Source organism: Acanthaster planci, linkage group LG13 (genome assembly GCF_054643075.1).
Source record: "Acanthaster planci isolate LZ-2023a linkage group LG13, COTS_SCS, whole genome shotgun sequence".
NCBI lineage: Eukaryota > Metazoa > Echinodermata > Asteroidea > Valvatida > Acanthasteridae > Acanthaster > Acanthaster planci.
In genome coordinates this window covers 15,570,149-15,594,437 of record NC_141789.1, presented here as the reverse complement: position 1 = coordinate 15,594,437, position 24,289 = coordinate 15,570,149, and the positions used below count along the sequence as shown (strand labels likewise).

The 24,289-nt window shown below is 39.0% G+C and overlaps 1 protein-coding gene across 8 annotated transcripts in view; it reads left to right on the top strand.

Moving 5' to 3' along the window:
• The window catches only part of LOC110973958 (Kv channel-interacting protein 4-like), a 119,527-nt gene that overhangs the window by 71,321 nt on the left and 23,917 nt on the right, over window positions 1-24,289 (top strand). The window contains exon 1 of one of the 8 annotated variants that reach the window (XM_087145234.1): window positions 1,073-1,100. The exons of 5 other annotated variants lie outside the window; for them this stretch is intronic. In XM_087145234.1, the coding sequence (XP_087001360.1) occupies window positions 1,088-1,100 (13 nt within the window). In that variant the 5' untranslated portion in view covers window positions 1,073-1,087. Of the gene's footprint in view, window positions 1-1,072; window positions 1,101-9,883; window positions 11,759-23,211; window positions 23,368-24,289 lie in introns of those variants that run through there. 2 more of the 8 variants (XM_087145231.1, XM_087145235.1) reach the window with 2 other exon arrangements.

The following is a 24,289-nucleotide window of genomic DNA, read 5'->3' as shown; positions in this document are numbered from 1 at the left end:
CATTGTTTGTTTTACACTTAACCACATGCACACCAGAGGGTTAGGCTCTATTTTATTTTAATTCATGGCAATAAAAAACAGGAGAGGTTAACGTGCAACAAAGTAAACTTTACTCTCTAAGATGGCCACTTCATATAGCCTACTGTCTGGTTTTTTGTATTTGTTTTTGTTTTTGTTTTCTTCTGATCTTCACTATTTCAAGAATTTGTCTTTGTTAAGTGAATACCTCATTCAGTATTGCTGCAGGGTGTGAGCCAAATCGTGCATTACATTTAGGTTGAAAGCTTATTTGAATGTAGAGCGTTTCTGTCTGTCTGAGAAAAGGGGAGCATTATGGTTGTGTTAAACCTGACGCACATGTACAGTAAATTTGACCAGGCCTTGAATCGAGGCCTGCACTTTTTGACAGTTCTCACATTAGTGATTTCAGGAGGAAAGCTTAGATTGTGCCCCATTGTTACCTAGAAGCACTGGAAGATACAGTTCAATTTCTTTTTTAAATTCTGTTCTCCTTGTTTGACAGCAAATTTATGCTTAAACATTAAAAAAAATGAATGTACTCATAATGAACCGTTAAGGAGAAATAGCCAACCCCCCCCAGAAAAAAATCTTGATTTGTGGCTTTTTACAAATACATCAGCTAGATTTCAGTGCTCTCACAATTTGTCTTTTAGAGGTCCCCAAGGGAGTTGGTTGTCATAGAGTCTAAGTTTGGCAATTACATGAGATATTTTGTTGTAAAAAATCCATCAGCGAGGAACCATTTTCTTCATGGGGTTGGAGACATGATAGTCCTCTGATGGGTCCATCCTATGAAAGGTTAGACGTCTGTTCCTATTGGAAGACTAAGTCAATAAGTGGAAGACCCCTGATGGGTTAAAAGCATTTTAATGCCAGCTCATATTTTGTGGCTTGGTGTAAGAATTTATGTAAAGTGTTTAAGATTATCAACCACCATTATCTGCCTTCTCTTTACATGTTCTGCTGCTTTCTTTACCTCATCTTGCTTGGTCCTGATTTCATCCTTGCTCCTTGGAATGTCCACACTTTAAATTTGCTGTTCGCTATTGACATTTGCTATCGGGACATGCATCTTGTAGGTAAGTTGAGTCGTTTCTGTATGTTTTTGTTTGATCCTTTTATGTCATGTTGGAAGATTCTTTTTTTTTTTAACTTGAATTGACATTTCCATTTTGTACCTGCATGAGTTTAGGAAAATGAATAAACAGACTTTTTTTTCACCATGACTGTCATTCTGCTTTGAAGCATGATTGTCATGAAGAATAGTTGATGTGGTGAATGGTAAACGGACTAATGGCAGTTGGTTACCAGTGGAGACTCAAGATGTGAAAATTGACCAGAGCGACTCGGAATTGGACCAGTTTGACTCAGCTTGGCCAGAGTAACTTTAGACTCAACCAAATTGACTCAGCTTGGCCAGAGTGACTTTAGACTTGGCCAAATTGACTCAGCTTGGCCAGAGTGACTTTGGACGTGACCAAACTGATTTACTAAATACTTTGACCATAATGACCAAATAAGTGGACTAAATTGATTGAAGACGTGATCAGAGGGACTCTAAGCCTACCTGGCTTGACCTGAGATTTTATTAAAGTGGTTCTAATGCACAAATAATTCAGTAGTACTTGAAAAAAAATTCTATAACAAAGCCATGTCTTTGGAATAGGATGAGGCACCACATTCAATTCGTCAAACGGTTCTACACTGTCATGCCTTGCAGATTCTAACCATGCGAATTCTCCAGATAAGATTTTGTGTGTGTTTTGTCTCTTACAACTCTTTCCTTCCATTGTTCTTTGACGTTTTGTGATATGAACAAAAGCAAAAGGATTAAGAGTAAAAAAAAATAACTTCCTGTTTCAGCAGCAAGACAAATATAGAATGGAAAAACAGCGGTTACAAATGTGTATGTGGCAGGCGTCAGATACATGTGTGTCATCTCATGCAGAGATGCTTTGCAGTGCAATTACTTTGTTCTGGAGGACGTTGACTGGCTATATTCTGCGTCATTAGCTGAGGGGATAAATCCTCGCTGATCCAGTCACGATATTCCAGTCTTGAATTTCAAGGATGCACATTGTTGATTCCTGAGAGTTTGCCCGTCATTGTTCTCTTCTCATACCTGTGAATGTATATGACTGTATGATAAATCCTAAAATTTGGCTTTTTGGGGTCAGACAAATAAAATGTCCCAAAATGAAAATTGAAGTAATTCTCTTGTACTTTTTTTCCTTTCAATGTGGATGGTTCTTTTTTAAAAAGAATGTTGAAGAATTTCAGCCCTCTTTGGCAGGTATTATACATGTAGTTGGCTTTTGTACTTGGAGATTTGGTTGTCTGACTTTAAGATTTTAAAATTCTGAGTCTTTTGTGGCATTACCCGAAAAGAAATTGTGAATTGTATTGCTGTGTTTAGTATTCATGGGTGGTTTGCATTTTAATGGATTTGTGTCCACTGGAGATAATCTCTGTCTCTTATGCATCATTTATGCTATGCCATTTCTGAGCTCATGTGGCAAGCGTCCAAATTCACCAAGATGTTTTCTAGTTAGACCGTGCCGGAAATGGGCCTCGAGAGCTACAGCAGCTGTTCGTAGATGCCCACGTATTCATTGCAAGTGGGGAAGACTCGGACCTAGCTCTAGACGCAAGAATAAAAAAAAAAACCACAGAAAACAGAAAGGCGTTGTAGTGTGAGTCAACTCGACATGTTATAAACAACCCATGAAATAATACCCAGCCTTATTTACCTCAAAGAAGTTTGTTTTTTCACTCTTTTATTTATCGTAGCTCAGTCTCATCACAGCCCCAAATAAACCTTCAATCCAGTAGAATCCCTTGACAAAGCTAGTCAGACTTCCATTATTTCCGTCCCATCCTAAAATAGAATTCTAATCATCTTCTTGAATACACAAGTGAATACATTAGGAAGATAGCAAGAGAAACAAAAAATTTAGCAGTATTTGTTATTTAGTGGATTTAGATCCTAACTCGTCTGTGTAATTCTGATACAAAATCCAGCTGTATTTTTTTCCATTACAAGAACAAAGTACATGCAGTTCTTATTGGTCATTTATAAAGTAACACCTTACTACCACAATGAAGCCATATTCTTGAGACTTTTTGAATTGATGTGACTTTTACCTTGCCAGGAATACTTCCTATGAATATTTGAACAGTAGGCTTCTGCAGCTGTTGTACATGCAAAATTCCCCCCTCCCCGACTTAGTTGGCTTCTTGTAGCATCTTGAAATTCGTCAGTAATGCCTAGAGAACTCATGGTAACGTGTAACTCTATAAAGGATATTAAACTTCTTACGATATTCATTGCATTTTTAAAATATTTGATACAAATTTCACTTTGATTTCAAGGTCAGTGAGGAAATATTTACACCTTGAAACTTTTCTTCATTGTCAAGGAAAACAGTTGGGGAAATTGGGTCATTGCGCAGTTTTCATGTGCTTTCATTCACGTCGTAAGCTATGACTATCAAAAGTCACCTGATGACTGTCAGCAAAATGTCTTCAAACTGTCTCGACTTGTTTTTTTAGTAGTGTTCATGTGTTTCATTTTGTGCTGTCTAACATGCCGGGGTGGATCCAGGAATTTTTCCTGGGGGAGGGGGGGTCAGGCCAGAGATGTTTTTTAATATCTCATTTTTGCAAACAATGATGAAACATTGCATGACTAACAGTGGTACTGGCACACGTACCTTTGTAGACTTTAGTTATTTTTAATTTTTCCCCCATTTTTATTAACTTTTTTCCCCCATGTCTCAGAGCAGGGGAAGGGGTTTTGACCCCCTAAACATGCACCCCCTTGATCCATCCCTGACATGTACATGTAGGTACAGCAGGATAAATTTACATTATAGTAGTTAGTAGATTTGTTAGTCTGTTTTGGTCGTTGTTCAGCATATTTTACATGGATTTGGAAACATCATGCAATGGTCATTGCCTAGGCTCAATCATGGATTCCCAGAGGCTGCGGAACTGCTTGCTTGAAGCGTAGATACTGCCTCCGTGCTCCCCCCCCCAAAAAAAAAAGGTGTGGGGAAAGAGATATTTGAAAACAGCTTTTGTACCCCGATCTCTGAGATCTCTGAGTGATTCCAATAGTGAGAGTCATGCTAAAAAGTCAACTTTACTTCATTATATTGCAATGCATCATGTTTCAAAATATGAACACGAAACTGATCATCTCTTCTAAAGGAGCTGTTTACTTACATGTGTGTAATATAATAGTTACAGGAATATGTGTAAACAACTTACACAAGATGTTTTCATAAACCAGCATGTATATCTCAGTCATGTTGGATCAAGTTTCCTGCAATGTGTTCTGTTCCAAAGTAAGAAATACAAAACTGAATATCTTTTCAAAAGCAGCTATTTGCTTACGTGTATGTAGTTTGATAGTTCAATGCTTAAAGATGCTCAAATGTGTTTGTTTTGCAAACGGTGTTGCTTACTTCAGGTGAAACTGTTTCATAATTCTTTGATTCCCAGGGAAGTAGCAGACGTATTTTCCAAGTCTTCAGATTGTCTGAATCTTGACAGTCTCATCCAGTCATTTGAATTGGTTTTGGTCATATTTTCTGTGGCTACATCCTGCCCTCCCATGGGCTTTGCAAGGCTAAAAATCAATATTTAGTCTCCTAATTGCCATGGATTTGACTTGAGGCAAATAAGCCCCCCCTCCTCTTTAATACCTGAGACTAAAACACCTTACAAAATCCAATTTCATATGCATTTGGTGACGTAAAGCGTGAGCTAACAAGTTACACTGTATAGTCTTTAGGGACATTGGTAGTTCCACAAAACAGCCGTCAAGAAAAGTACTGATTCTGTGTAATGATCTTGTTTTGAGGCTGTGCACTGAGTTAGTTTCCATTCAGTGCTGTGTTTTTTGTTTTCGTGTCTGAAGATTGATGAGGGTGGTTTCTGGACAGCCCCATTAAAAAAACAGAGTGGCTGCACCACAGACGTGCCATAGCTGGAGAAAGATGAATCTACTGGGGAGTCAACTAGTTTGTTTGAGCCTGTGTTGACGGCAGTTACAAACAATCGTGACTTAATGTTTAGGTGATGAAAGTATTGCCTGTTTTAAAGTTAGATTGCGTTTTTAAATCATGGGTTGAATTTTTCTAGAAGAATTGCTCCATTTACTAAGGACACAAAACCTGACACAAATAAAACACTTCATGATTGCTTGGGTTCACAACATCACCTCCTAATTGCAGCGACTCAAATAAAACTTGTCATGGAAACAGCACAGAATAAATCACCATCAGTTTTTGCAATCATGCGCTCATTCCTGTTCTGCTTGCCCGACCTCCTTTTTTGCTTTTTCCAAATACAGTAATTGGTTGATATTTTCTCGCTTGAATGTCAATAAATCAAAAAAGGCACACATCCACAGATGTCAAATACTGAGGAGTGATTTCTGTGTCGTGAAGGTTCGTCCAATAATATGAAAACGTTTAAAGTGCGTATGTCTCCCACGTGAAATCATGTATTTTATTCTACATGTATGTTATGATCACCCAAACCCCCCATGAATCACCAGAAGGCCCCAAGTTGACCGAGTCCAAGGTGATTTGGGTGTCTTATTAACTGTCTCATGCTTCATCTGTCTGTTTCTGTGTTTCACCCCAAAAAATTCCAGTGACATTCATTCAAGCTGTCACTATCAGCCATTTTGGTTTCCCTGGGTACCATATGTTTTCCCTGGTTACCACATGTTTTCCGTGGTTACTATATGTTTTCCGTGGTTACCGTATGTTTTCCCTGGTTACCGTATGTTTTCCCTGGTTACCATATGTTCACTTTTTTGTGAGACACAGTATATACCTGATTGTTGGAACAGTTGGCTATGTCAAATATCACATGCTTTGTGAGAGTTTTTCATGTAGCATAGACTCACAAGGAAATTTAAACTGAAATAAAACTCAGTTGATTTTGGTTTTCATAGCCGAAGGCTTGCTTTATAATAGAAAGGGGTCATTGATGAAATATCTCTCCCCTTCTGTCTCTGCCTTTGAAAAGAAATCTCCACAATATTCTATTTAATAGTCCATGAATCTTCTCCCTGCATCCATCCTACCTGCACCCAACTCACTAGAGTGGCTCAGAGGGACGGTTGGCAATTACAGCCTGCGAAAACTCCTGTCATTTCTTGTCAGGCATTTTGAATCATCCGCTGTTTATTGTTGACACTAAAGTGAACTATTTGAAAGGCAAAGTAGGCTCCGCTTGTCTGCTCATTGAACTCGTGTTCTGATCCTGGCCATGCCGTCAAGCCCAATATTTGTCAGAGTTTTCGTGGAAATCATGTGTATTCTTGACTGTAGGTTTGCATGACACAGTCTACACAAACCCACTCACCTGCTCTTCTGTGTCTTCTATTTTTCTGAGTCAAGATTTTAGCTTGATTGCTCTGTCTGTTATATTGCACATGCATGATACTGTGACTTGTAAGAGACATGATTTTAGCAGTTTGACTCAATGCGCCTTTTTACATTTTTCTCTATTGAATTTTAGTTTGCTGTTGTAAACCTAATGGTTTCATAGTGGACAGTTCACAGGCAGAATATTTGCTTGATATTTCATGATCTTATTTTTGATCAACTTATGTACATCATTACAGGAATTATCAAGTAATGTGGAATTAGGAAAAACTTTGAAAGAGATCGTACGAATGAAAATTGCAGCTTTTAAACAGGAGTTTGCTTTAACTGTAGCTTAAATTACACTTCTATCTTTGCAGTCCATTGGCATTGATTCCTATTTACCATACTCAATTATCCGCACCATTCATAAACATTCTGCGAGTTTAATTAACCTATTTACTGATTTTTAATCCCTATAAATGAATTGGATTTGTTGCTTTCTATGCAGAAAAATATAAACATTCAGATCCCTTTAACTGTGACCTGACTAACTTCAGTGTCGTAAGAAAGCTTGAATGTAATCAACTAAATAGCCTTCTGGGTCATTACATTAAAGATTGAATTAATGGAACTATCCCTGGTCTCCTCCTCCCAAACATCCATTATCAGACGTTAAGATGCTGAGAAGATAACCTGCCTGTTGCCATGACGTTGCATTAATCAAGCACCAAGGAGAGGGATAAATAAATGCATTTCGGGAGGCAGAGAAAGCTAGAGTGCCATTAGAGATGGCCTGATGATACCTCTCTTACCATGAACCTAATGTGGGTTGGTTTTTGCTTCAGTGCTTTCACGTCCCCAGAGAATCCAAACAATGAGTGGCATTAACGAAACATAAATTAAAGTGCAACAGAACAAAATCAAAGAACTAAAACTGAAACCAAATAATTCCAAAATAAGAATAAAACAAAAACAGAGGGGAAAAAAGAACTACATGTAAGTCAGTATTGTGTCTTCAGTTGAGTTCACTGAAAGATTGTTGCGTAAAGGCGACTCTAAAATGGCCTTGAAATGATCACAGTTTTGCTTTTTTTTCCATCAATATTTTATGTGAATAAAAGGTAATTGGTGATGTTCAGTCTCACAGCAGAATAGGATAGCCATAATGTATGTAACAAGCATTTATATACACATCTCTTGAAGTGTCTCATCTTTTCCCCATTTTTCTAATCAGAAGAGGTGGATATAAATGACTAGGTTGACTCTGAGTGACATGTCACCTGCATTTACATGTACTTCAGCTGGAACTTAAAAGTGACTTTAGCAAGAAAAACAAAGTACTTACAAGTAATCAATGGCAATGCTTGGAAGTAAAGTGTGTTTGTCTCAGTGAGCAGTCTTTCCTTGACACAAAGTTGTTGAAAACAGTGACACACACAGATCAGTCAGGGCAATTGGTCGGTGAGGATTTGGGGAGAAATTGTCATTTGAGTAACTGGTTGTTATCGGCTCTGTGGAGTGCAGATTGAGCCTCTTGAATGCCTGCCTGCTCAGCGAGGCTTGCCCGTGTTTCTCCTCATGACCTGTTGGCTGTGAGCTCCTCCTGGAATATCTGAATAATGTTGTGAGGGCGGAGCACGATAAAATGGCAGCCCTCTGAGCCCTCAGACCTCACAAGACTTTTTGCTAGTGCTTTTGGTTTCAATTCCAAGGGGAATCAATCCATATCAATCTGGTTTTGTCACACTGCTATTGGTCAGAGTTATAAGAGTAAAGTTGTGTAGGTGTGTTTCTACCTAAATTTGCTGCCAGGTGGTTGCACTTTAGTTGGGCAAAAATCTGTCAAATGACAAATATCACGGCAATCAGTCCCTAGGATTCAATAGTAACAATGAGTAACGAATCTGAAGGAAGAACCAGTGTTATCTGTGAATATTAATTAGTCTGTAGTTTATTGGTTAAACTTGTTTCGTGTTTGCAGTCTTGCTGATATCAGGGAAAACCTGAAAAATAGTTTCTTTTTTTTTTAGTCACACAAAATGTTAAGGAATTTGAGAAAAACATTCAAATCTGAAAAAAGTCAGGAAATTTTATTGGCCCAAACAAGAAAGTGGCCAGTCTGTTACATTTCATAACTGTCTGACACATCTTCAACAAATTGAAAATGTGGCAAATGGGAAATTACTCAAATAATTATCCTGAAATTTGAAAAGTCAGCTGGTAAAATATCAGGTAATTTTGTTTTCATAAAATGGTAGGAACCCTGCATTTCTGAATACCTTTCAATACACGTTTTTACAAATTTCAGTGTCAATAAAACCAAAGACCCTTGTACATGTAGATAGGTTATTGTAAGTTCCTGATTTCATTACATCATGTCAGATTCAAAGTATCACCACTTTCTTAACTCACTGACCCATTTTTTTAGCCTAGAACAATATTTTCAAGGTCCTAAGCGCACACCCGCAAAAATTGTGACAGTCCAATTTGAAACTGTCAATCAAAAACCGTGACTATTTTGTACGTCATAACTTTTGTCATTATTTTTAGATTTGCTGACATTGCTGGATCATTGAAAGTGAACTTAAAAATAGGCAGTGAATCTAGAACGCTGAACTCTCTGTCCTGTTCAATAAGTCTTAGATAGATATTTATGACTGGCGCACTTTTTCTCTCTCTTATCTGTGGGTCAGATTTCAAGGCCCTACATTGAACAGGGAGATCCAGATCCTTTTAAAAGATCGGTGATTCACTGCTGGTTTTCACCAAACCACTAAAAAAAATCCCTGCGCTAAATCACAATTATTATTCGTCAGGTAACCTGCAATGAACCTGTCAGTCAGACCAGACCGTTAAACCTGATTGCCCTTAAGGCAACAGCACTTGAATCACAGATTTGCATGGTTTGTCCTTAAAATGTTAACAAGAATCAGCAGAAAATTCCTCATTTCATAGTCAAAATGATGTCCTGTCAATCGGCTACCTCAATCTTTCTTTAGCTGAACACAAGAACTGTATAGAAATAATTCAGGATGACATTTTGTATTATTTTGACCAAGTTGTTATTTTAAAGAGAAAGTTCTGGACATCTTGAACTTCTTCAAATATGTTTCAGGCTTTATTTCATTCATTTGGTATAGGCCTACCTTATACTTGTTGATAGAAAAAATAAGATAAATGCATAGGGGAAAATAATTAACCTGGAATGAAGCAATGAGATTTGAAAACTTATTTTTAATAAGCATAAAAAAATCTGGCATGATGCGGTAATTAACAGAAGTTTCACTGATAAATGGGACATGTATGGATAGAAAGTACATTTAATTAAACAAACAGTGTCGTGCATTCCTTGTTATGACATACATGTAAATGAAAGCAGATGTTCAGTCCTTCAAGGATTAGGATGGTCCGTGCTATGCACCGACACAGGTTTATAAAGCCATGTACATCGTATGTACTCACTGCCTGTTCACGCACTGCACGCACACACACTCTCTCTCTCTCTGACTAAGAAGGCAATTGTGTCGTGTCTACAAGGCGTGCCATTGGCTGGATTTTTAGCTTCTCACTGTGTTTGTTCACCGGTTCCCGTGCATCTCTGAGCCGGTTTCCTGATCATCCCCCCTGACCACTGTGCAGTTGTGGATAGGGCTAAACCACCCGAGTCACAGCATACAGGTACGGATGAGATTTCTCAAAGACGGCTTTTTTTTCGAGGGATTTCTTTTCTTGTCTTGAGTCGATGACTGTCCAGTGTTCATGTTTTTCTCTCAGTCTGTCTCTGTAAGATGAGCGAAATACATCTGTTACTCTTAGTTCTTCAATTAGTCATTTGTTTTGTGACTAGCTGCCTTGGAGGGTGACTCTCAGAGATCAAGGCCTGCCGTGATTTGGTGCTTCAGTTAAACAAACGTGTAATCCATCACTAGCAGAGAACTATCTTGTGGTCAATAGTCACTTTCTGTCTTCATTTCTTGGATTCTGGTCACTTTGAGTTGTCTACAGAAGACCTGACAAATACAAGCATATCCTGAATCGCGTCGATGCTGTTGTGACCTATCCTTGTCATTGTACATGTATCTGCCCAGAACCACAATTGATTCTGATACATTTCCATCTGAAGGTTAATTCATCGCCCATCAACTCTTTGAGGTTTTTAATTAGAGTCTGTGGTATTAACCAATAAATCAAGGTGGCACACTGCTCCCATGCAGCACCTTCCGGTGTGGACCTTGTTTGGGGGCATGGGCACGACTGTTCTCCGCTCTTAGAAGTTTGGGTGTATTTGATATGATGATGAGGCATGGCAAATGACCAGCTTAATAAGCAACTACGGAGACAGAGCACCAGACAGTGAGCATCTACTAGTCAGTGCGTCGACAAGATATGGGGATTGTTTTCCTTCGGTACCTACATGATCGGCCTTAACAGAGTTGTACATCGCCACCTGTAATGCTGACAGGGAAAAAGGGTACTGTAGGACATAGCTTCATCTTGGCATCCTTGCCCCAACAACCTGTTTATTGCCAGGAGGGAGGATTTTTAACTGTGGATCTACGGAAATATCTTTACTTCTGGGAGAGAGTTAACGGGATTTAGCCACATGGTGTTTCTCTCTCCCGAGGAAGAGTCGAGGGAGAAATGAAATTAACTGAACATCACGGCTTTCAGTTTGCAACACGTATTTGTTCCCCCTCGTCCTCCCACGTTGATAACAGTGGCCTAGCTGGAACTCTAGACATGTGATGTTACCTTGGTGTACGTCATATGCATTAACAGTACATGTACATGTATGCAGCCTAGATACGTGCAGGGCTCCATGAATGTGATAAAAACCGTGTCGGTGAATTCAAATTGACAACCATATGGCAATCAGCATCGAGACAGAAGACGCCAGAAACGATAAGATATCTTGCCAAATGTTGATCTAAACATCAGCATTGCATACTGGGAATAGCTAATTGTTTCACTGGTCATCCGGAACGCCATCTGCATCACCCCACTCTCTCTGCTGTCTTACGGCACGGCTTCCATCTACTCTGACTTATTTCTTAATCTGCATCCGATCTCATCCTAGTCTCGTTTAATCCCGCTGATCACAAAGGTGCCAAATAATTCAAGAGCAAGGGGCAACTCTTGGGGTTTTTTGGTTGTTTTTCTGGCTGACACGGTTCATTGGGGTGTTTTTTTTATCATGCGATGGGCCGGAATGAGCAGCAGGCATTCATTTCTGCCACCACAGTCCCGCGACTCCTTCTATGCATGGTATACTGCCGACGAGCCTGAATATTCCCGCACCGGTAGAGGCATGTTTCTCTTTAAATGGTGCTGCCAGTTCACAGGAACCGGTGAGTTATTTCGTATTTCCTTTGTCATAATTCACTGTAGTTGTGTTCAAGATCCTTGCTATTTACACTCAATGGTTTGAGGACTAATCCGTTTTCTTCATTGAGTTATCTTTCTGGTCCTTGTCTTTGAAAGAAACATTTTATACTTATCAGGTCAGCTACATGTTTTTTTCTGCTAATGTTGGAAATGATAGCAATTTTCTTCTTCAAACCGACCCCAGCATTTTAAAGCAAACCCTAGAAATAGCTGAAACATTGTGGCATTTCTAGTCCAGCAAAGTAAACTCCAAAATGCCTGATATAGAATGTACATGTACAGTATATTTTGTGCCAACGTTATTTCCCAGAGAAGGTTTTCGTAGCCTCAAGTCAGCAACCCTACATTTTACACTTGATCAAGCATTAGTGTGTCGTTGTCATTGAAATCCTTGTCTTATTTGAAAATTGTGCTTTATAAATACACGTAGGATTCTAAAGATATTTGTTCACTGTCAAAGCTTAGAAATTCCCTCCAGGTATGTGCACATTTCAGTAATACCGTTGTAGTAATAATTTATTGCTACTTGACTGAGTTTTATGTCAGAGCTGTCAATTAAATGCCATATTTTCTCTCCATTATAATCTAGGTATTTTGTTCTGTCGCAAACCACATCCCATGTACATATGGTAGACTGAAGTCTACAGGTTGTCTCTGGACTTGATATGAAACACTAGAGTGATCGATCAAAGGCACACACACACAGCTCACTCACGCAACAAAACCCATGCAGCGGCTGAAACCCATCTCTGATGTCTCATTAATTGGTTTTTCAAGGTGCATTGAGACACTTTGGCTGTTACTGCATGCATAGGGATGCTGTTGATATTTCGCCATAAATTGCCAATTGAGAATTGAAACCATTCTTTTTTAAACGCATTGTTCAAATTTAGGACTGCTTTTACCAAGCTGTATTTAGGAAAATGCTTGGTCTTGGTAAGAAACCTAGGTTATCCAGCACCGTTTATCCACTGTAAAGAAAGAATTATTCTGATTAACCATTTTTGTCCAGACAGTTCATAGCATTTCCCTCCGTGCATGCAACAATATTTGTAAGACTATTCACACAATCAATGGACAGACTTCCTGTCTGCAACAGTAATTAAGAAATCCTGTTCCTTTTCATAAAAGTTATCTGTAGAAAGAAGCTGTGAGGAAAATCTTTAAAATATGAGAAAGGACTTCAATGAAAAACATTGTGCTTCAGAATTATTTCATCATTTGCTGTTGGCTTGGGCATGCTTCTGCTCCATGTTTGTACATGGAGTTTGTGTGAAGACAGTGGTTATGTACCGGGACGCTGGTTCACTCCAAGGCAGAAGTTGATACTGTTTGTTTCCGACATTGAAATTGTTTAGTTTCAAGCCGTTTGTACTTTGAAAGCATCTGAATGCTCCATCACGCTTGATTGGAAACTCACACATGACGTCTTGGTAATCGTGTTAACAACCTCAAAGAAAAAAGATTTTCTTTAGAATTGTTTCTTCAGGTGTTGCTAATGACACTGGAGGGAGACGGAGCCATCGTGAGTAATTAAGCTTGAAAGATTTCACAATGACTACAAGCTTGTCAGCTCACATCAAGACAAGAAGAAAGTGATAAAAAAACTGCTAGAAAATAGGGAGCAGTCAAAAAGATGTCGTAAGGTATCTTAAGATGCAATGCATGGTTTAATGCACTATATACTGCAAGCATTTCCCAACTTATAGTCATTGATGGAATCTCTTTTGAGTAAGCAGGTTAGAAAAATGGGAAGATTTTGTTTAAAAGAAAATGAAGGGTCCCTTTTAGCAGTAGAAGGAAAAGTGAACTCTGGTGGGACTAGGAAAGAGGCATAGAGTAAGTTTTACCCTTTGAGGACTACATCGTTAGTGGTTAGAATTATCTTGACGTCTATCATCTTGGGGTTTTTTTGTCTGTGTGCATTTACTTGTATTGATAAAAAATGCAGAGACTTGTTCATGTTGAAAGACAGAGAACAGATTGTACAAAAATAAAGCATCTTGAGCTTTGTGGCTGCTGAACGCACTAAAGCCAGTTGATGTTGTCATTGTTTATTTTCATAGAAACCCTTTCAAATGGAAAACCCTATACAAATTTCTATCTTGGCCATTCCTGATTAGACTGTGATGAAAGCTTTAAACACTGACGGCCCCCACCATGCAGGTACACGTACTTTGTTAATCAGCCACCGTAATGGCATTGACTCAGTGACTAGAATCGATTCTTCAATTAATAACTAAGCATGGCCGACAGCACGACCATGGGAAGAACTACCGAGATTTAATCCTCGGTAGAGTTCCTGATGCCGACTCTTAACAGCACTCGCACATTTGCCCAGGGAAAGCTTATGCACATATATGAGGGAAACTTAGGCTTAGGAAAATAGTGCATTTGATATGCTGGAATTGAAAAGTGAATTTCCATGTAACTCTACTGAGAACATCACCTAGCCATATAATGTAGCCGAGGAATGGAAAGTTATTAACCAACGCTGATTTCGGCGTCAACGTCGCATCAAAGTTTGCCCTCATTCCCAACAAATGTTGTTCTTGTATACTTAAACCTCAATCAGGAGAGAGGGTTTTTAGTAATTTAAAATAGATTCTACAGTTACCAAATTCTATAAAATTTGGTTGTAAGCAGAAAATGTACTCAGTCTTTACTGTACGAGTAAAACTCGATCTTTCTTGCAATAACTCATCAGCACCTGCTAATAAACAGACTTAATTCTGTCCTCTTCTTGTGGAGCCATCCCAACATATCAAGATTGAAATACAGTGTCTGATAGCCATAATACATTTCTGCCTTATCTAATCTCATAAATGGAGCTGTGGATAGCTTGAAACACTCCCTTGCCAAATTCAGACTGGAGACATCCCGAGCACAAATCATATTTTGACATCTAGTCAAAACACACCACAGACGCTATTGAAGAGAAAAGGCCCTATAGCTTGCCGCTGGAAAAACAACTCTCACATATTAAGGTTGACAATGCAGCGCACTTTACAGCCAACTATTCTTCATGTAAGATTAGAAGAAATCTCATTTGCTGGGGCCTAGATGTTCCCACTTAAGTAAACGGATTCGTTGACTATGGCCAAAGAGTCATAAAATGAGAGAAAATCTGTGTTGGAGGCTGAGAATTAACAAAGCAACAAGCCAAGTAAATTCTCTGAAATCCAGAAATAGGGGTTTTTTAGAAGTAGAGTTTTGCTTAGAAACCACTTCAGCTAGCCTCCAATACCATAAAATCACGGTAAGAAATCTTGTCTGGATATTCAGTGTATGCAATTATACTACATAATAGTCCTACAAAGTAGGTGAATCAATACACTTTGATGTTGTGTTACTTTGTAAAAGGAATTTTTAGAAACAGGAATGAAGTTCGTGTTTCTATTTGTCCTGATTTTTCTTTTTTAGATACGGAATAAAATGTTGCAGTGCACGCTGGGTAAACAATTGACAGAGGGGAATGCACATGTGCCGTACATGTACATATACTGTGATTAACCACAAGTGCCTTCAATGGTAGAAGATGAGATTTGTTTTCATTTGTAGTAACTCGGGATCTTTTGTAATTCTAAGTGTTTTGTGTCAGTAAGATGGTGCTTTGTGTCTTACCTTTCTAGGAAATTAAAATTTCAAGCCATCAGAGATTGGGCTGTTTTGATTCTGTTCAAATCTGGCATCTTCACATTGTTTTGTCAGATGTTATGCATCTAAACATGTTCCTGCTCACTCTCCAATCTTTTTATTCAGCTCGTCTTATTATCTTCTTTCTTGGTCAAAAATGATGACTGGTTGCTATGGCAATGGTGATGTCAAAAGCTCCTTGGTCAGTCTCTCATTGCCTCCCTTACTTGAAGAGTTGGTGTGATAAGATTTCATGCCAGTGAGCTGACCAGAAAAATCTGATTTTTCACGCAGCTTTGGAAGAAACATCAGTGCATCTCAATTCATTCATGAGACTTGTTGTAGCATTTGTCTGACTATCTCTCCTTTGGATTGTAATGCACTTATGTTGTGATGGGAATTGTTCAGTTAGACCGGTCAACTTGCTTGCAAAGTGAATCTATTATCCATTATGAAGTGAATAATATTCTTCAGATTGTTATACCATTTACTAAGAAATATGTAAAAGAAAATTGCTTATTTTATTTGGAGACCTTCATGTTTGGTATTCTATACTTCTCTAACAAAAAAGGAAAAACACTGAATAGCTCTGATAAATGCCGTGTTTATTAAAGCGATGTTCAATAAAAATAGACTCTCTGTCTTCTAAAGGCACACTGCCCAAAGAATAAGTCTCAAAGAAAAAATTTGAAGGGGACAGTAGTTGGTCATTTTGAGATGTTGGTGTGATATGCATCACTTCTCTTCAAGGGGGAGAGAGCAAATCACATCTGGACAAAGATAAATTTCATTATGTGTTTGTTTCTTCAATTAAAGGTTTTGTTTGTCCATCAGTCTTCCTTCACACCATCGATTTAGTTTTTTTTAGTGAGGTGGTAATTTTTTTTATCAGTTTTTTTTTATTAATTTTGTGTGCGTATTGTACTCTGCCTTCACATAATCAGTTCTGCGTTTTGTCTTGCATGAGTTGTTTTCTTAAATCGCTTTTTTTGATTTTACAGTTCAGTTGAACAGAGTTTTACAAATCACAGCTTTGTAATTGCACAAGACAAAGTACGATTGGAAGTGTTTGTATGAATGCATTAAAATGTGATTAACTGTAAAAATGACTCTGGCTGGTTTTTAATTTTGTAATGCAATTATGCAGTCGTTGACTTTTGAGTTGTGAATATTTCTTATCCTGAGGCAAAGTTGTTTTGTATTTGTGAATGCTGCTAACGTCAAGCATTTCTCCGGGGGTGTAATTGTATAGAGACTGTACGTTTCTTATGTGTCTTGTTTTTCTGTTTTCAAGCCAGTAGAAGCATTTGGAAATTAAAAAAAATATCTCCATGTTGTGTTTTGCCAGGGGACTTGTTTTGTATCGATGCTGCATTTTACATGGAGGGAATTTGTATGGATTGAAAGTTTTCCTTGGAGGTTATGAATAATGAGAGGATTTCATAGACATTGATTTTTAATTGTCTCCCAAATCTTGTTCAAATAAGGCCATTGATGAGACTACTTTCTGTCCATTTCTGTTCAGGATGATGTAAACTTGTCAAGGTGTTGACGTAGGTTGACGTAGGTTCATTGATTTTCAAACCTTCCCCTCAACTTCAGCTTTTGATATTTGTTCAGAGAAGTTTCCCCAGAGAAGTTTGACATCTTGAAAGTATTTCTGATTCTTTACTTTTTTCAAAGTCACTCTTCCTGAAGTGAACATAGGAGTTTTATTCAGGAGATGAGTACACTTAAGCCATGAGTAATCGCCTTGCCCATTATGGATTGCTACCCAGAGGAAATCTGCATTATTGCCTGCAATATGTAGACTGAGGAAAGTTGTCGGTAATTGTTACTAGGCTATTACCTTGACGATGCAATAAATGCAGCCTGCTACCAGCACTCGAGCTTCACATAGCCACCTTTGCAGGGATGACCATTAGGGTAGGATTACTTGTCATTTGAGTTGCACACCATCGATCTTGGTGTCAGTTTCCTATCGGTTATGCTGTGCAAAGTTCGTGCGCATGATTAAGATTTGCCAGGCATGTTTAAGATACAAATGCTTCACTCCAGAAAGCGTAGCTTGGTGAAGCCAGGTAGCGTATTTGTACTGTGACTGGTTTCATGTTGAAGTACAAAGCGGGTTACCAGCCATAAAAAGTAATTTCCTTTGCAGGACTTGATTGGCATGCATCATTTCCTGATGAGCATCCGTTTCCACACAGAGGAGCATATTGTAATTCTTGGTTTTGTTTTCCATTTTTGCTACACCCAGAAAGTCACAGAAATGAGCAAAACAAGGAAACCTCATGATTTCTGTCATTATTCCTGTCATTATTTGACAGCATTGTGCTTCATTTTGTGAAGGTCAGTTTGTTTCAAACTCCCAATCAAAAGAAAATAACACCACCACTTTAAGATAATCTTAAGTGGAGTTAAATCTTCGTCGTTACCCTTGGAAGGAGAACTCGAGAACCCTCTCATTCCTTGTGTGTCAGTGATATTCCTCTCTTGTATGCTTTGCCCATTGATTCCTGGCTGCGGCTTCCTGCTATTTGCCTTCTATTCTGAGAACAGCCGTTTCATCCGTGTTAAGAGAAATAAAAGAAGCCTCCTCAGTCAGCAAACACTTCTGATTTTTTAAGGTCAGATACTATAGAACTGGTGCTCATGTCCCACAATAGAAACTAGGCCAACAGATCAATTTGGCCGAGGAACTAGGCACAGGATCTCATCAATAATTTTGATTTTAATCAAGCTGCAGTGATACGGATTGTAGGATGTGTGGTAAAGGTTTACAGCACTTGAGATTTGTTGCTTCATTACAGCGATAAAATTCAATCCAAATCAATCCGTAAACTGCACTTTCATCATTTCCTATGTTACAGCCTGTTTTTTTAAGCTATATTTGTCAACAAACTCAAACTGTCTGATGTTTATTCCTTTTCTACCCATCATTCCGATTGAGAAAGAATGCCTCCTCCAATGCATATTCATTATTATGCTTTCTATACATATTCATCATTCCATTGGCAGTGTGCCAAAGAGCACCTCATGCATGGCCAACATTTGCAAATCTAGGCACTTAAGGGAAAGCGGTGACTAATTCATCTCAGCCTCTAGAGGGGGTACACTGCCTCACACTGAAAGTTTCTATACTAGCTCTGTCCTTACATTTAATCACACTCTCATTCCAGAACTTGTTTGCTGAAACAATATACATGTGTTTCCTTCGTTCCAATTAGCATATTTGCCTCAGCGCTGCTAATGAAGGTGGCATTCTAATACCTACACTTAGCTGACAAGGTCTTTTTTTAACCATGTACTAGCTTTCCAGCCCGAGAGATATGTTATTTTCACTTTCAAAGATGACAGCAGATGTACTTTAAGTTAAACGACTTGCTCGTTTTTGTGCTTCATATCAGAAAACCATGAGGTCAGATGTTCATTTGGAAAATTGTACATAACTAAATGCCATTGGCTGCCCTTTTTTTGGGGGGGGGGCATTGGTTTCAAGGATGGTGGAGAGGCCAGAAGAACAATGTTTCAAAAAGAAAAAATGTCTTTAGTTTTCAAGTAAAGCTACTGGTTTTTAAACCTTGTAATAAGAAGAGAAAAATGTTGGATTTACATCCCATTTTTTGTTGCTGGCAAAACGTGTGTGTTCTCAAATGAGTTTCTCCTCATTTATAGTGAAAGCCATCTAGCCAGCAGTACTGAACAGACTCTATGGCAGTATTCCAAGAATTTCAGTGACTTTAAAGGAAGCAGGAAATAGAAATAGTTTTATAAACTTTACTGAAACCCTTGAAATTGCAACTTTGGGTTTCAATTAACCTTATTTTAAATTTTTGTTTTGCAATTTTAACCCATATATTGATGCTTTTTTGGTTTTATGCTAATGCTATTTGCATATTCATGAGCAGAACTATGATGTCATCAAAGGCACTGAATCTCAATGTTGCACTGATTTGTGCACAGAACATTTCGAGATATTTTTAACCACTGCCATGGCAGATTTCATTTTCTTTGGCAACTTATTGCTGTGTAAGTATATGGCAATAATCCAGCAAAAATCCTTTTCACAGAAATGATCCCAGATAGCAAATCTGGGGTTCACAGTTTGAACATTCTGGATTTACATCAAAGCAAAAGCACCCTCACTTGTCCAGAAATGCTTGGTCAATTTTTAATATTTGAAAAAGTGCACTGTTCGGTTCACGTAACTCAAAAAAGATGTCGAGCAGTCTTCGTACATGGAAGAAGAGTACAGAGATACACAGAAAGTGATTCTAAGAAAAATTCATTTCCTGGATCTTGTAAGTGCTACCATTGTCATCATTTGCCTTTCATTAGTAATCACAAACCCATCTCTTGTCAAGTTGATTTAGATGGAACTCACACCAACCGCTGTGTTAATGGCATTCAATATTGCTCTCGAGGGAGTTGGACATTTTTATATCTTGGTGACCATACTCCCCCAGAACATCCCATTTTGTTTCTAAGTGTTCTTCTTAACTCTCTCAATGTAGAGATGCCCCGGAAGTAAATCAAATTACATTGCTCATGAACTGGGACTTTTCGATCATGCTGAATGACTCTGCCCTATTTGTTCTTATTGATTAGATTTCTTTCCACGCGGAGTGTGAGTTGGAACCTTTTTAACCATTTATCCTGCCATTGCGCTACATTCAACCCTCTCCAGTGGTAGTATCTAGGGCAAAAAGAAATTATAAGAGCACCATTATTCCTGAGAACTCATGTATCTGTTTATGAACTTCGGAGAGGTGTAGCATTTACCTATATTTTGAGGAGATGAAAGAACTTGCAATTGTTTCAAATAAGTGATGGCGACATTATTCGGAGGATGGTCAATTAAGGGGAGTTGAATAATCAGAGTAATTATTAAAATCAACAAATATTACTAGCGCACGTTTTGAATATGCTTTATCATTTGAATCTGATGCTTTGTGAGAGAGGTTAACCACACTGCGGATGCATACTCAGGTACAGGTCTAATATACATCAAGTAAAATGGTTCAAGGTCTCAAATTGGGGCATTGTTCAGAAAAATGGTGATGCTAGGAAAGTCTATAAAGGATATTGCACTTTATAAGATGTTACAGTGTACATCCCTAGATACCTAGCTGGGAAAAAATGTGACCTTTATTGGACCTTGTAGCACTGGGACTGGTCCATCCTGCAGCTAGCCTAACCTCCCAGATGGTTTCCCAGGGTCTTTGATGTCACACAACACACATGAGGTGAATTCCTGAGAGCCCTCAAGAAATTCCTTTGGTGCCATCCACAGATATCATCTTACTTTACGCTGAAGATTGTAAAAGACACTTATATTTGATTACAACTTGTGATAACTGGATTGTCAGTTCTACCAACTCAACTTCTCCAATCGACAAGGCAGAGTAGCTTGTGAAATTCTGAGAATTATCAGCGGTAGAAACCCAACAAACACACTGTGGAATTCTCTGCTCGGCCTGTGAGTAATGCCTTATTTGATATTCTCAGGGTTTCAAATTGTATTTATGTCGCTTTCTTTTCATTTGTGTGGGTTAGGTATATCTGATGAAGAGTAGGACCTTTCTGTAGTTGAGAGTTCACGTAAACTTCTTGAGGTTCAATTGGATGTACTTTCCGACAAGGCAATGGGAGATGGTGACCGGGCAATGAAGCATCGTGTCGCAGCTGAAGAATATGAGTTAATACTGACTTGTCCAACTATGCAGTGACATACAAATGCTCTCATGTCCGATAAATCAATTTCAACTGGTTAAGGCTTGTCCAGCTCTTTTCATTTGAAAGTTTCATCTTGGAAATATTTTGGTTATGAGCACTGAAACCCTTCTTGATGTCCGATTCCTTGAGGACTGCTCCCTGCCATCTTTTAGCTGTCAAAATGCAGTATTACTGGTTGGAAATACCCTTTGGTATTGTGTTGACCCTGCTTCCTCCCTTGAATCCCCCCCCCCAAAAAAAGTCTGGCTCCAGCAGTGGTGTGGCGACATATTTTTTTTACCCTGACTTTCCTCCAGAAATGGTATTTAAATGAACTGTCCGTGCATGAGTTGTCATATGTCATGTACGTATAACACATGATGTCTATCTCGACTGCATACGTACATACCACCGCTACCAACACAGAAATAGACTGGCCTCTAATGATTTACTGTTTAAAAGCGTGCTCAGCTTGTACATGTACACAGGACATAAGACCCCTCGTTTGTGTGGTTCCCAGACGTAAATGTACATGTATAACACAAAAATGACGTTATCTGAAAAAGAGTGCCCGACTAAATGTATGGGGCCTACAAGGACTCCTTTACTGTGCATATTACTCAATCATACCTTGTCTAAAACATGTTAAAATTATGCAGCAGCAGGAGTCAGTCAATGAAGAAAGTTTGGCAGCTTTGGGACATTGTATTATACCAATGCCCAGGTCTACGGTGGCACACGCTGACCAAAAACCAGAGACTTTTTTTGGGGGGGGGGCTTTATCTCTCTGGGTGGGGATTATTCCTGTCTTTCTCTCTCCCCCTCCCCCCCCAAAATGGATTGCAGAGTTCATTAATCAAGTTGATGGTGTGTTGACTTGAACCATTGCAAATCAATGTTAATAGAATCATTACAGATGAGAGACAGTAGTTGAGGCCCCTGATTTTGACGAGGCCCTCCCCTTTTGGTTTGTTTTGTTTTGTGAAGGATTAATCATCATGTCCAGGGGTGTAAATCCGGGGGGGGATATATATCGCTCCTACTTTTTGACAGAGAGGGCTGGGCGGGAGGAAGACAGGGTTTTGATTCGTCCCCCTTTCTCACATTTTCAAGGTAAGAAAAAAAATCATGGTGCATTTCAAGGAATGTTTGGACTTCCCACCAACCAAAATGCATACATTACCACCTCAAAGGGTAAAAAAAATTTAGAAGCAATAAATACGGCCGTATGTGAACACATTCAAGATGTATATCTGTGTCATGAACACCACCCCCCAATGTCATATGTGTCAGTAATATCACAAAGATCTCAATATTTTGTGGGATTTATTAGGGTCATATTTGAGTTGACAGTGGAGGGTTTTCTCAGGAACAGCTTCTCTTGTAAAGACAACAAATCATTTGTCATCTTTAAATCTTTCAAGTTGCAAAAGATCTATATGGTTTTCCATGCAGTACAGTGTTCTTGGGAGATTATGTAATAAATTGGTTGTTTCAATTAGGAGCTGCACTGTTTGTTCCATTTTAAAAAGTGCCTGTTGTATAAAGGATTGGGCCACACTGAAGTCCCCTTCGGTATTCCCAAACCACTTTCATACCCCTAAGATGCCCCAACTTCTCGTGACATCCAAGAAATAACATGAATAATTGAAAGACCCACATGGTTAACCGTCACGGTTCATGGTTTCTACGGCGCTGCTTCAATGGCTAGTCCCTCCATCACACTGAGCCCGTTTAGACCCCTCCATCCGTACAGCCGATTACCCATCTTCATCATTCCACCAACCCCCCCTCCCTCCCCCCACCTGAGAGCCATCACGGTGCTCCCCTTGTAAATACATGTAGACCGACCAGCTGTCACCAATAGAGGAAAGGGAGAAGAAAAAAAAAAGAGTGGGTAGACAGAAGAGAATATTACTCAGTGAGAAGGGTTCCTGGGCCCCATGCAGAGTGTGAAAAAACGTGATGACGTTTGGCTGAGTTGGACTGACGAAGCTGCTCAGGAGCCCTCCCAGGAGTTCTGAGATTCCTCCTGACGAGGCAGTGGCATATCTGCTACGACATAAAACACCGTGACCACCGTCGGCACTAACTAGATGAACTATGTTCCGGGGAGATCTAAGAAGCGGGTGTTCATCTACCCTGGCCCGGGTTTATGAATATTTTGGGCTTGCCTCGCGTGGAAAAATGGGTGCCGTCTTTGCGACCATCACATCAGGTAGGATGCCACACCTGCAGAATTTTCCCTCCATGTTAAAAAAAAAAATCTGAAAGGCCAAATTCCCACTGTGTTATTTCTCTACCCTTGCAAAGTGCCCCATGTTTGTCTTTCCTCAGCTCAAGGTGACTGGTACGCGGCATCACCGGTTTCCACACTTCTGACACTGTACATGCTGCTCGGCACCATCGTAACCCATGCTGTCATCTGCATGTATTTGGCTCTGGGCATCTCTGCTCAGCCTGCTTTGGTTTCTATGAATAAATATGCCAAGCTTCCTTCTCTGTGTTATCTATTTCCATTCAAGACTTGTGGTGTATGTGTGAGTGTGATGGAACAAGCACGACAGACGTGCTATAATCTAGTTTGCCAGACGCGTGCACGGACACAAATCAATAAACCTGATTAAGTCTGCATTTGCTCATAGAAAGTGCTGTGAAAAATGTCACTTGGGCTGGTGTACGTGCACACAGAGATTGATAGCCCATTTCAATATTTGTTTTTAATTATCTTGTCTCTGAAGCTTTGTTGTCTGTAATAATTCCAGAAAGAGAAGCAGAGAAAAGGAATTGGTTTCACAAGTACATGTAAATTTATTTGGCGGAAAAAATCAGTTGTACGTCATATGAAGTGCTAAAATTAGTTGGATTTCTGTTACAGCTGTGCATAGATACTGACATCTGTTCAGTTCAATAACCTATGCTTGATGTTTTCAAAGAATCACCCAATTCGTGGTGTAGTTTGCAAGTTAGTGGCAGGACGACACGATGAATGCCAAATAAATCAACAATTAGGGGTTGAGTAATTAAGATACACCCTTGTCTTTTCACATACAGGAAATGGCGAAAATTAAACATTAAAGATGATGTTCTTTGTTGTTTGCGTTGCTTGTGCAGAACTCCACAAGGAGTATTTCCAATTA